Source organism: Eurytemora carolleeae, unplaced genomic scaffold (assembly GCF_000591075.1).
Source record: "Eurytemora carolleeae unplaced genomic scaffold, Eaff_2.0 scaffold225, whole genome shotgun sequence".
Lineage (NCBI taxonomy): Eukaryota > Metazoa > Arthropoda > Copepoda > Calanoida > Temoridae > Eurytemora > Eurytemora carolleeae.
The window spans coordinates 208,893-221,918 of NW_019396157.1; the positions used below are offsets into that span (position 1 = coordinate 208,893).

The window sequence follows — 13,026 nt, forward strand, 5'->3', positions numbered from 1 at the left end:
TTAAGCAAACAGACTGAATTAAAAGAAACACCATGATAGCCTAGGCTGAAAACTTTAGATTGGGTCGACATCCTTAATCCTGGTCGGTTAATTAATCTGGAGATTAATAACGAGAGGAGAACAAGCATTATTTAATCTCGAGAATAAGAAAAAAGAGTGGATCAAGCATTAATTCCTATATCCACCATTCAAAAGTTCCCAGCTCAGGTATCATATTTATTGGATGTAAAATGTAAAATGTGCCCCCTATTAAAGATGANCCCCCCCCCTTAACATACATCCCTTCTATTCACTAGGAGACGCTCTGTATATCTGTATGTTTGTATATTGTTTTCACTGTTTTGAAAATAGATAAGTTCTATATCAGCTGAATACGACTGAATACAATAACAGGTGGTTTACATCATTAAACATATTAATTCAATACAAGCAGCCTCAAAGTCAGAATATTTAAAAAAAAATAACAAATAACAAAAAAGAAAATAATAAACCAGGAAATAATATAAAGAAATCGAAATTTGGACAGAAAAAGTATGTCTAGAATTAAAACCATTTAAAGATAAAACTTTTTAAAATTTGTATCTATGCCAAAAATGATTTACTTTAAAAACTATATTATAGACGATATTTGTTGTTTTTAGCTGATAAACTGTGGGTAAAAATACTACTGTATATTTCTCTATTTATCTACTATGTGTGTTCACTATTCAGCTGTCCTATACAACTGATACTAATATATTCTTCAAGTCTTCAAGCCGATAATACATTAATATTAAAACACAGAGTGAAAGCAACACGTTACAATGGTAGCTAGGATATCAGGGTGGGTTCATATAAAACCTTCGCTTCTTCGGGTATTAGAAAGTTATTATATTTTTCACCTATTTAAAAATTAACATCGATAGATATCTAACATCCATAGCTTTCTTTTTTATGACATTTAAAGGACGGAAATGCTAGCGAATCGATACTTATAAATAATTAAATACTAAAACCGATTCTTCAAAATATTTTTTATTAGATTTCTTATAAAATATTTATTAGAATAACAAAGATATTTATTTAAATACCGACAAAGTAATAAGTCTGATTCTTGAAGCTCTTTAAATATGACGATCTCATGTTAAAATTATGACTTTTGCCTTGAATTTAGCCTTTAAATGGCTTATTCAATGATTTGAGAAAGAGAGAAAAAGGTTACAGCTGCAAGGAATCAGGAATATAAGGAAACAGACATTATACATTTAGTAAAGTCGTCTCTGAAGTCTCATCCTTTGTAGGTAGGTAATCAGGGGCGTATTCAGGAATTTGTCCAGGGGGGGGCTTAAATTTTTTTCTCTTTCCAGGGGGGNTACAATTTGACTAATCAAAAAAGAATTTCCCCTTTTCTTTATTATACTATTTGTTGGTGGATGCGTTTTTAATTTAAAAAAAGTAAAGGAAGAAATTAATTCTATGAGGAAATACAGGAGGCAAGACTTTGCTACCACATATCTCCGATCGTTTACTTGTTAAACACAAGAAGAGGAAATCAAATATTTTTAAAGGCTTTTTATGATGCAAGATTTCAAAGTAAATTAAAAAAGCTGACTGCATAGGAATTGAATCTTTGTAGCAAAGTCTGATTTTCTAATTCCTATTTCTTTGCAATCCAATGTCTGAGACCTCAGTAGGCCTTTTATATTTCAAACTATGATTTCTATGATAAAATATCTGAGTTTGAAATATCAAAGATTTACACATTAAGCAAAGATAAAAGGATTAGAAAATTCGAGTTTGTTGCAAAGACTCAATTCCTTCTTGCAATATTTTAAAAAAGAAAGGTTTGAGTAAATGTGTGGACTGTATGATATACCTTGTGGTATCCTAGATACTGAACCCAAACCTGCAAACTGTCCAGGCCATGTTTAATGATTATAATTCTAATGTTTACATTAAAACTCCCACTTTTAAAACATAATTAAACTTTTTAAAAGGGACTGTAAGCGTAAGTTCAAGCAACCTTCCATGCAAAAAATAGAAATTCCCGTTTTTCACCGGTTCCATTAAAACCTTAATCTGATAAAAAATGTTAAAGATTTACCATACATAGTTTTTCTGACTCAAAAAGTATTTAATTCTGATAACTTCGTCATTGCTTCTTGTATGCGAGAAATGCACTGGTTACTTTTTCAGCGAACCCGCAATAGAAATTAAACAATTTATAAGAAAAAAAAACATTAATATCTCATTCATACTTGATCAGAAAAGCTTTTGAGTATACCGTTGTAAATCAGGCATTGTCATTTTTGTATGGAGAGTCACATGACATTACGCTTAAACATAATAAAACTTTTCAAACATTATAATTTCAGGCCATGTTATATTTTGGACTTTAACAGGTATGACATTCTGATAAAAAGGTTTACTACGTTATTAAAGGGACTGTAGCTGTAATTTCCAGTAAACTTTCATTTGACTGATCAAGGATGACCTATTTTTTGTACAGAACCACTTGTAATAGTTGAACATTTTGTTTACTGTTTTAAATTTAACCCTTTTCCTGCAGGGGGGGGGGTCAATTTGACCCCCCCTTGAGTTTTTTTTTACATAACTCAAAAAGTATTGGTCTGAGGCTGTTGAAATTTTCTGACTTTTCCTAGATACCCAAAGCCCTCCTTTTAGGCCTAAAACTGGGCTTTAATACTAACTGCCTGAGTCCTCAGGCACACTGCCTGAATGACTGCTTTTTCCTGTAACAAACTAAATCTTTGTTTTGACCCACTTCCACTTGTCAGATTTTGATCAAATTTAGATTTTGGGAAAGCCTTTGACATAATTGCAAATTTGCAATTTTTTTTGCAGATTCTACAAGGTGAGCACAAGAGCTTTCTAATGATGTATCATTTGTCATATTTGAACATCAAACATGGAATTTAGAGGGGGNCTGTTTTATATTTAATGAACATTAATATTTATTTTCCTAATTTTTGTACTGAACTGTTTTTAATAGTTGAAAATTTTGTTTACTGTTTTATATTTAATGAACATTAATATTTATTTTCTAAAAATGACAGAATATAAATTGTACATCGAATATTCTAGATTTCTAGGAATAATTGTGACTTTATCCACGTTGAAAATTTAGACACTTCATCCCTATTTGTAAATAAAACACTCCATTAAATGTCGTCTTATATTATGACAAAACTTTATACAATTCATTAAATATTTATTTGTCATTATTTGTTATAATTTGAACATAAAAGCTATCATCCAGTCATACAGGGCTGTTGGTTATATACAAGCTTAAAACCACGATTTCCTTTATCCTGAAAATATATTTATATAAAACAAAATCAAAGGAATATACATATAAAACAAAATCAAGGGAATATATATATAACAAAATTAAGGAAATATATATATATAACAAAATCAAGGGAATATAAAAGAATTTGTCTAGGGTGGAGCGTGAAGCCCCAATAGTCCCTCCCACCTCTAATAAACCTTTGGATTGCAAGTTTCAGAGCAAATAATGAAAGAGATGGAATAATATTCAAGTTTAAACGTACAGTTTAACCCAAAACTTCGGAGCCATCGAAAGAATTTATAAAATGTCGTCTTGACAATTTGTCATTTGGTTTTATACTAATATACCTAAATCTCGGTAATGGTAAATTAAATCTTGTCCCTGGGAAGTATATAATTGTATACCTGAGGTGAATTGTTTGCAGTAGTTGGACCACCCTCCTCTCCATCAGTAACTACGCCTAGCAGGAAGGGTTTGCTAAAAAGATACCTCCATTTTTAATCAGTTTATTAGCTCCATCTTGCGCGGATTCTATGAATTTTTATTATAAGGCAGAAACGACTTTGGGAAATTACTAGTAAGTCACAGCTGATATAAACCACAGGTTGCTGATTTCTGATTTTTCTAACTTTTCTCTTCATGGTATTGCCAGCTGTTTGAAAAAAATGCCGATTATTGACATTTCTGTTTTGTAAATATAGGAGAGCATGATAGTGCCATCTTTAATCATGCTTTTGCAAATTGTTTTAGAAATTCGTTAAAAGATTACTATTGCTTCGGCCTACAAAACAAAATACCATGATTTAGGTAATGAATATTTTAAAATTGCGTTGATGTCTTGTCAAAATGGCGTTTGTCTTGATAAAATTGCGTTGATGTCTTGACAAAATGGCGTTGATGTCTTGTCAAAATTGCGTTGATGTTTTGTCAAAATGGCGTTGATGTCTAGTCAAAATAGCGTTGATGTCTTGTCAAAATGGCGTTGATGTCTTGTCAAAATGGCGGTTCCTGTATGATATAACAGATCCCAGTGCAGCAGCACAATCAACAGTTTTCCCAGTCTGCACCCGGCAAAATCCTAGAGCCAACCCACAAAATCTAAAATAATATATAATCTTTTTCCAGTAAACTACACATAAAGCAAATAGTATAAATTATATCAATGATATATTCTTTAGAGAAAAAAAACTCAACGATAGCGGTCGAACAAGCGGTTTTTATTTATAGTCAAAACTCAATAAAGACGTAGTTCAGAATAAGAAATGCGATTTGTTTCTTTCTTTACATAAACAATGTGTAATTTTTATTGTTGAAGGAAAAAGAGTTTTGTAAAAGAAATTGTTTTTCCAGCGATGAAACAACGATATGGTGAAGCAATAAAATTTATGGGAAAAAATATTTTTAATTTCTTATTCTAAACTATGAAGAGTCTAAGCTGTGTCTCAATCTCTCGTTTACCCGCTACCACTGTTTTTTTTTCTCCAAAGAATATATCATTGTAATTTCATTTAAAATAAACAATTTACAATTTTATGATTGTGCTGCTGTGCATGCTATAATTGCTTCATGTTGTAATTCATGGGTTATCCAACCAAAGGCTCACGAAGAATGAGACTGCAGTAAATAAAAATATTCTTATCTGTTGCAAAATTTTTGAATTCATAAGACGAACAAGAAATGAAAATTTAAATTTGAATTTCTAAACTTGGAAAAGATTTTTTTGTTTTGCTTTGTTTACCTTTCCCTGGAGGTGTGAGTTGACCCATCCTCACTTCCACCTGGTATCCGTACATAATCGTACACACACGCAGTATCCCCGTACTTTACATCCTGTACAGTGTACATATATTTAGATATCTGTACATCATCGTACACACACGCAGTATTCCCGTACTTTACATCCTGTACAGTGTACATATATTTAGATATCCGTACATAATCGTAAACACACGCAGTATCCACGTACTTTACATCTTGTACAATGTACATATATTTAGATATCCGTACATAATCGTACACACATGCATTATCCACGTAATTTACATCCTGTACAGTGTACATACATTTATATATCCGTACATAGTCGTACACAAATGCAGTATCCCGTACTTTACATTCTGTACAGTGTACATACATTTATATACCGTGCATAGTCATAAACATACTAATATATTATTATTATTATTATTATTATTATTATTATTAATATTATATGGAGTAGTGGAATTTACAATACTGGTCTACTATCTCCACCTAGTGGAGTTTACTGGAGTTTATACCTGTACTTTCAGTGGAGTAGTGGAACTTTGAATACTGCTATCTCCACCTAGTGGAGTTTACTGGAGATTATACCTGTTATTTCAGTGAGGTAGTGGAACTTTGAATACTGCTATCTCCACCTTGTAGAGTTTAATGGAGTTTATACCTGTACTTTCAGTGGAGTAGTGGTAGTTAGAATACTAATATCTTCACGTTGTGGCGTTAAATAGAGTTTATACCTGTTATACTTTCAGTGGAGTAGTGGTAGTTAAATTACTAATATCTCTACCTTGTGGAGTTCAATAGAGTTTATACCTGTAACATTCCGTAGAGTAGTGGTCGTTAGAATACCTAGTGGAGTTTAATGGAGTTTATACTAGTACTTTCAGCGGAGAAGTGGTAGTTAAAGAATACTAATATCTTTTAACATAGCGGAGTTAATGAAATTTTTACCTCAACTTTTAGTGGAGCAGTGGTTGTTAGAATACTACTATCTCCTAGTGAAGTTTAATGAAGTTTATACCTGTACTTTCTGCGGAGAAGTGGTAGTCAGAATACTACTATCTCCACTAAGAGTAAAGGATACACTATCACTGGGATATTGGGACCATCGTATTCCGCAATATCCTAAACAAATTCAGGGTGTTTAGCACCACTCTATCTGGAACAAGTCATGTAGATTGTAGCCTTTTCTTTAAGATTCACCATTTTTTCAGATTTTTATGCTTTTTAAAAAAAATTGAAGGGGGGAATCAGGAATACAAATGAAATATATTCGGCATTTATGGGCGTTTTTAAGGGACTGTAACGAGGGGAGAAAGGCCAACCACATCAATCTCTAGTCCGAACCACATTCTCATCATTTTCTCGTCCGAACCACATCGAAATCCTCGTCCTTTCAATTATTTTTTTTAAGTGTCCGATCCTTGAAAATAAATACATTTTTTAAAAATATGGCGACGTTAGGGAAGAATGTGGTTCGGACTAGAGATTGATGTGGTTGGCCTCCCTCCCCTCCTGTAACTTGTAAGCGTATTTTTAATGCAAAGATGATACAACCTGATTCACAACGGCACCAGCCTTGATAGCTTTGCCTGGTTAAGTATTATAGGAGTTTTAAATTTTTTTAATTTATAGAGCTAATTATTTTTCTATTGTGGTTTCTCTACAAAAAGTTACTTCCGCATTTATACTGCAGACGCGCAAAACTATTGTAATATTAAGATTTTAACACTTTTTTAAACAAGAAAAACGACAGTATCTTCCACATTATTTATTGGAGAATGGTTTTGAAGGGTATCTTTGTGAATCGAGCATTGTAACCTTTGCATGAAATTACAAAGCCCCTTTAGGACCCCCCAGNCCTGGTCCCACGATTTATGATTTCTAACAAAAAATAGTTTTCTCATGACATTTACCTGATGACATCCTGATACAGGCAGAATAATCTAGGTTAGATAGATGGTTAGTTCCTGCTATATTCCCACTACCAATCTAGGATACAGATAGAATAATCTAGGTTGGATAGATTGTTAGTTCCTGCATTATTCCCACTACCAATCTAGGATACAGGCAGAATAATCTAGGTTAGATAGATGGTTAGTTCCTGCTGTATTCCCACTACCAATCTAGGATACAGATAGAATAATCTAGGTTAGATAGATGGTTAGTTCCTGCTATATTCCCACTACCAATCTAGGATAAAGATAGAATAATCTATGGTTAGATAGATGGTTAGTTCCTGCTGTATTCCCACTACCAATCTAGGATAAAGATAGAATAATCTATGGTTAGATAGATGGTTAGTTCCTGCTGTATTCCCACTACCAATCTAGGATAAAGATAGAATAATCTAGGTTAGATAGACGGTTAGTTCCTGCTGTATTCCCACTTTAAATCTAAGAATTTTAAAGTTCATTTATATTACTTCATATATTATATATATAAAATAATTATATTTTTCATATATCTTTAATATGTTTATTAAATTTCAATTAATTTTGTTCATTACCAACATCTGAAATTGCTCCTTTCTATTAGTTTCACTGTATGATCCAATGGTAAACTGTACAGTGTCACTTTTGACTTTATTTAAACCTGAATTTCTATCTACAGCTACCCGCATTAAATTTTGCGATGTTTCANAGCCCTTTATATAGGTTGGTAGCCCTTTATATAGGTTGGTAGCCCTTTATATAGGTTGGTAGCCCTTTATATAGGTTGGTAGCCCTTTATATAGGTTGGTAGCCCTTTATATAGGTTGGTAGCCCTTTATATAGGTTGGTAGCCCTTTATATAGGTTGGTAGCCCTTTATATAGGTTGGTAGCCCTTTATATAGGTTGGTAGCCCTTTATATAGGTTGGTAGCCCTTTATATAGGTTGGTAGCCCTTTATATAGGTTGGTAGCCCTTTATATAGGTTGGTAGCCCTTTATATAGGTTGGTAGCCCTTTATATAGGTTGGTAGCCCTTTATATAGGTTGGTAGCCCTTTATATAGGTTGGTAGCCCTTTATATAGGTTGGTAGCCCTTTATATAGGTTGGTAGCCCTTTATATAGGTTGGTAGCCCTTTATATAGGTTGGTAGCCCTTTATATAGGTTGGTAGCCCTTTATATAGGTTGGTAGCCCTTTATATAGGTTGGTAGCCCTTTATATAGGTTGGTAGCCCTTTATATAGGTTGGTAGCCCTTTATATAGGTTGGTAGCCCTTTATATAGGTTGGTAGCCCTTTATATAGGTTGGTAGCCCTTTATATAGGTTGGTAGCCCTTTATATAGGTTGGTAGCCCTTTATATAGGTTGGTAGCCCTTTATATAGATTTTACATAATTTTGTTAATTGTCAAGTGTCGAAAACTTTGTTTGACAAAAACTTTCAAAAATAAAAGATTAGTTAAATCCAAATCATGTTTTCAGAATTCCTGGACCTAAAGTACAGGAGACACTTTTAAATTGATTAATTTCGAACAGGAACGATATTATTCTACAAAATTTAAAGGACGATGTGTTTTTTAACAAACGACCTATTTGAACGAACTTTTGAAAAACGTATGTTTTTATTGAACAAACGATCTCTTAATAGCAAACTTTTAAAAAGAAAAATTTTATGAAAAGAACGATTTTACTGTACCATCGACCTCATTATACAAATTGTTTTATTGAACGATCGTTCAGTTAGAAAACGAAAAAAAATTATGAAAAATTAACGATAATTATATGAAAGAATTTTTCTGAACGACTGAAAAAAAACGAATTTGGTTGTTAACAAACCATGAACGAACAAATTATAAAAATAGCCGAAAGCATCCATCTCTGTTTTGTATTAACCTGATATATTCTAATGTTCCAAAGTCTGGCATTGGAGGACATCGTAGAAGAAACTGAAAGGATAACAGAGAGCTGAGAAGGGCCACTGTCAGGGGTTATAGAGTAGATTAGATGCTGCCTAGAAACACAAAACACGTCTATATATCTACTTTTCTTGTCTGTCTTTTTGTCATAAATGTCAAAACAGTTGAATTCAAAGGTTCTCTATAATATAAACATAAATATGATAAATAATAATATAATAATATAATATAATAATTATAAATGCAATAGAAATTTTGCTGACTTTTGTGTACTGTATGTACATCTGCATTAGACTACGCCATTGATTATTTTGGTTGCTTGAGCGTTCAACAATCGACATTAAAACCGCAGTTATTTAACACAATAGTGAATGTTTGGTGCTAAATATATGAACACAAATTAATAATATTAAATCTAATTTCAAAAGTTATTTAATCATTTATTGAATATAAGGATAAACCTGAATTTGTGAATCAGTAACGCATCTCTTTTGTATACTTTTTTCAGATGTGAGCTAATGTCATCTTTTGTAACATCATAAGCAAAGAAATAATTTTGCATAAATGTATGCATATCTAATCCATTAACGTTCTTGTCAATTGATTTGTTGGGATTTGATTACAATCGTTATTAGATCAAACAATGTGCGTAAAATCTATCGGGCCAAAGATTTGTGTGTGACCTCACATGACCCCATAGGGAAGATGCTCAAAATTGCAAAAAACTGTGTCCAAAAGTATTTAATATTTGTAAATCCACCGAAAAATATTATTAAATCGGTGATTTTTAGTTTTTAAATGTTTTTTTTTATTTGTACAAAGAGAAGATGCTCATAGATAGCCACAGTTAAAAGTTAAAATAGGAGACGTGCTCGAAGCGCCCGTAAAGCCTAGTAATTTAAATATCAAAACATATTTTTGATAGAAATTTTTGCAAAAATTGAGAAGGATTCATGAATAACATGAAGTAAAAAAATATAAAAATATAAAAATTTTCTTTTTCTTTTTTATTTTATAATTTCAAGCAGTTTTAAAGCCTACCCTGAGTTTAGACCACAGATTGGTGGGACGGGGCTACCACCAGTTACAAGAAAGAATTCATCAGAACACTCTCCTAAAAAGTATTTTTGATTGAAGTGTCAAACTGTCAGTGTTAATATACAACGCTTAATTTGACAGTCAAATACATAACAACATAACTTTATTATGTAAACAAGCTTGGGAACCCAGCTTTGCCAGGTAACAAATCGGTCCAGGGGTTTCTGCAAGTTATGATCAGACAAACAAACAAAAAACTTTTAGATAAATACTTTATATATTGTTTTACTAGCTTGGAAACCCAGCGCTGCCAAGGTTACTAAAAGTTACTCCGCCGTTTATCCGCACTTGAATGATTTTACCTGGAAACAAAATAATCGCCATTAATGTCGACCCACTTAACTCATAATCTCAAAACCAAGTTAAGAACATTCCCGCGGGACTCCCGAGTTCTCCAATCAAATTTGAGGAAAATCAGTTAAGGGGTTTCTGAGTTATGATATGACAAGCAAACAAGCAGACAAACATGAAAGTAAATGTTAACATTCATTATTTTTTTATTTCATTCATTTATTTTTACGTTAAAAAAGCTGAAATTGTTCATAGGAAAGGGGGCACGAAGCACCCTAAATGCATTGTTTAGAAAACTGAAAATGCAGTCACCCCTTGAACACTCGTCATTCAAATGTTTTACAATGTTTGACATATGATTTCACCTTTGTCATCAGGTCCAGCAATCTCAAATACGTCGAGTTGTAGTTTGATCTGACAGATATCGTCATTCATTCTGTAAATATAAAAAATAATCAAAGAAAGACGACATGCATAGTGCCAAAAGAAAACGACATTTACACTAACTTTGGATAAAAGGATAATACCTTAATTATAATTTACTGTGTCGTGTCCTATTCTAGTATAAGATTGAACTTTATAGACACCAACAAAAGGTTTGCACATAGATGGCGACTGTAATGACGACAAATACCTCTATCTTTTTCACAACCCTGAAAGCTTATTTTATTTTACAACATTACAAATAAATATGTAATTTTCATTTCTAAAAGTTGTTAGTTCATCGTTGAAAAATATTAACAATCCACCACCAGTTATATTAAATAACAATAAATATTTAACTTTCCTTTTCCTTAAACTCATATTCTCTGCAACTGGAAACATTTTTCGTTCTTTGCCAGATCATAAAGTACTCTTCATTTAAAATAATAAATTGGTCGTGTTTGCAATGGGTAACCAGCTGTATATTTATGTATGTTTACCATTACAATTACCATTACATGAACTAAATATGCAAGCGCACTTTTGTTTATTTAATTTCTATACCTCCAACATTAGCCAAATATTTGAACAATCCTTTAATTTCAAATCAAAACAAAATGTTTCTACAAACGAAGTGCTAAAAATGCGAAATTTTCGGCGATTCATGAAACGATTTTCCCATTTCGCTGGCCACCCTACATCCTACATCCGTTCATTTTTGTTCATTTACAAATTATGAACTAGCATTCCTTACCGCAAGATAAAGTAAATTTTCAAAAACCAGAACTTTACCCAGGCCTAGTGGACTGTAAGCGTAATTTTAAGTTGCCCTCCATTAAAATATGGCAATGTCTTATTTAAAACTGTAGTATGAATTGGATATCCATGTTTTTGTTCCTTTAAATTGTTTATTTTCTTTTTCGGTTTCTTAAAAGTGCAACTTGCGAGTTTCTCACTGACAAGTAGCAATGGAGAAATTATTATAACTAAACAATTTTTTTAGTGAGGATAACGACGGTATCTTCCACGTTTTTGTTTGGATCAAGTATCCAAGGAAACCGTTGTAAAATGTGCATTGCAATCTTTAATACCTGTTTATCATGAGATTGCACATAGGATGAGGAGTAGCCGGGTTCACGAAGTATGTACCGTTCTCAGATGTAGAACTCGAGCACATGTACTCAAAATAACAACAAACTCCAAACCCAGAAGCGCAAGGTCCCTTAATTTGTTAAATATGATTCATAATCATTATACGTACACCAGAGTACAAAGAGAATAGAATATATATAAGAGAGAAATTTAAAGAATCTTTCGGTGATCTTTTTTATTCCCTTTCAGCCGTAAAGGGAGTTCAAAGTGTACAAATCATGTAAATGTTCACAAATTATGTGCAGTAGAGTACATTAATACAGTATGTTCCCTAGACTATCCATTTCAATTTCAAATTTGTTAAAGCTGTTAAATAAACTTTATAAAATGAATTAGGTGAATAAAACATCATTTTATTTATAGTTATAACGGAAAATCATCGTTTGTAAAGTAAAAGGCATAGAGTCTATGTGAAATGATCATTGGTCAATTATGAAACCAGCCTTTTTCATAATTTGGTTTTCTTTTAATATCAATTTTAAATTTTCTATAAAATGATATTCTAGGGCCCAAAAGGTTTTATAGCATAAATATGTTAATTATACCTGCAGTATGGAAACAATACAACAAAATAGCCGTTTTACACTTTTTTCTAGTAAATTCCCCTCTAATATATATTCTATTCTCTTTGCCAGAGTAGGATGTTTTTACGCACAAAGATTCAGGCTGCTAAGAGAAGTTCAACTCACTTATATATTTTTTTATTGCATTAGGCATTTGAACTAAAAAGACATTATCTCACGCGGATATAACGGTTTGATCCTTGTCTCAGAGAACTGCAGACCACAATTTGATCACAATTTGACAAATTAAATAAAAAGATGATCCCCCTTTTTTTTTATTCGTTTTTGTTGGCATATGCGGTTAAATGGAAAAGTATAAATAGACAGTTCCGTTTCGAGATTGTTACAGACTAACACATGATTTTTAAATCGTAGAAACCGAATGCATGTCTTTCTCGCCCTGGTTAGTCCTGGGCGTGATTTAAGTTTTAAATGAAAGTATTGAAAATAAAAAAAATAAATTTAGCTTGTCTTGGTGTTTGTCTGTTTGTCTGTCTGTTTGTATCCAATAAACGTCAAAACGGCTGAACCGATCGGGCCCAAATTTTTTGTGGAACATCACGTCACCACAGGGAAGGTTTATGAATGATAAAAATTT

The 13,026-nt window shown here is 32.3% G+C and overlaps 2 protein-coding genes across 2 annotated transcripts in view; both read right to left on the reverse strand.

Annotated features, from left to right (window-relative positions):
* Window positions 1-3,161: 3,161 nt before the first annotated feature.
* Window positions 3,162-7,074, reverse strand: LOC111696699 (uncharacterized). The gene is made up of 6 exons (XM_023466402.1): window positions 6,970-7,074; window positions 6,075-6,178; window positions 5,031-5,122; window positions 4,301-4,390; window positions 3,697-3,769; window positions 3,162-3,311 (listed from the first exon to the last, which is right to left on the reverse strand). Exons 1-6 carry the CDS (start codon window positions 6,977-6,979, stop codon window positions 3,252-3,254), a joined length of 429 nt encoding a protein of 142 aa, XP_023322170.1. The 5' UTR covers window positions 6,980-7,074; the 3' UTR covers window positions 3,162-3,251.
* A 1,533-nt stretch (window positions 7,075-8,607) lies between these two features.
* The window catches only part of LOC111696693 (uncharacterized), a 10,250-nt gene continuing 5,831 nt past the window's right edge, over window positions 8,608-13,026 (reverse strand). Inside the window, exons 6-10 of the mRNA XM_023466394.1 lie at window positions 11,805-11,935; window positions 10,656-10,726; window positions 9,943-10,015; window positions 8,879-8,996; window positions 8,608-8,625 (exon numbers count right to left, since the gene is read on the reverse strand). Of these exons, the coding sequence (XP_023322162.1) occupies window positions 8,608-8,625; window positions 8,879-8,996; window positions 9,943-10,015; window positions 10,656-10,726; window positions 11,805-11,935 (411 nt within the window). The remainder of the gene's footprint in view (window positions 8,626-8,878; window positions 8,997-9,942; window positions 10,016-10,655; window positions 10,727-11,804; window positions 11,936-13,026) is intronic.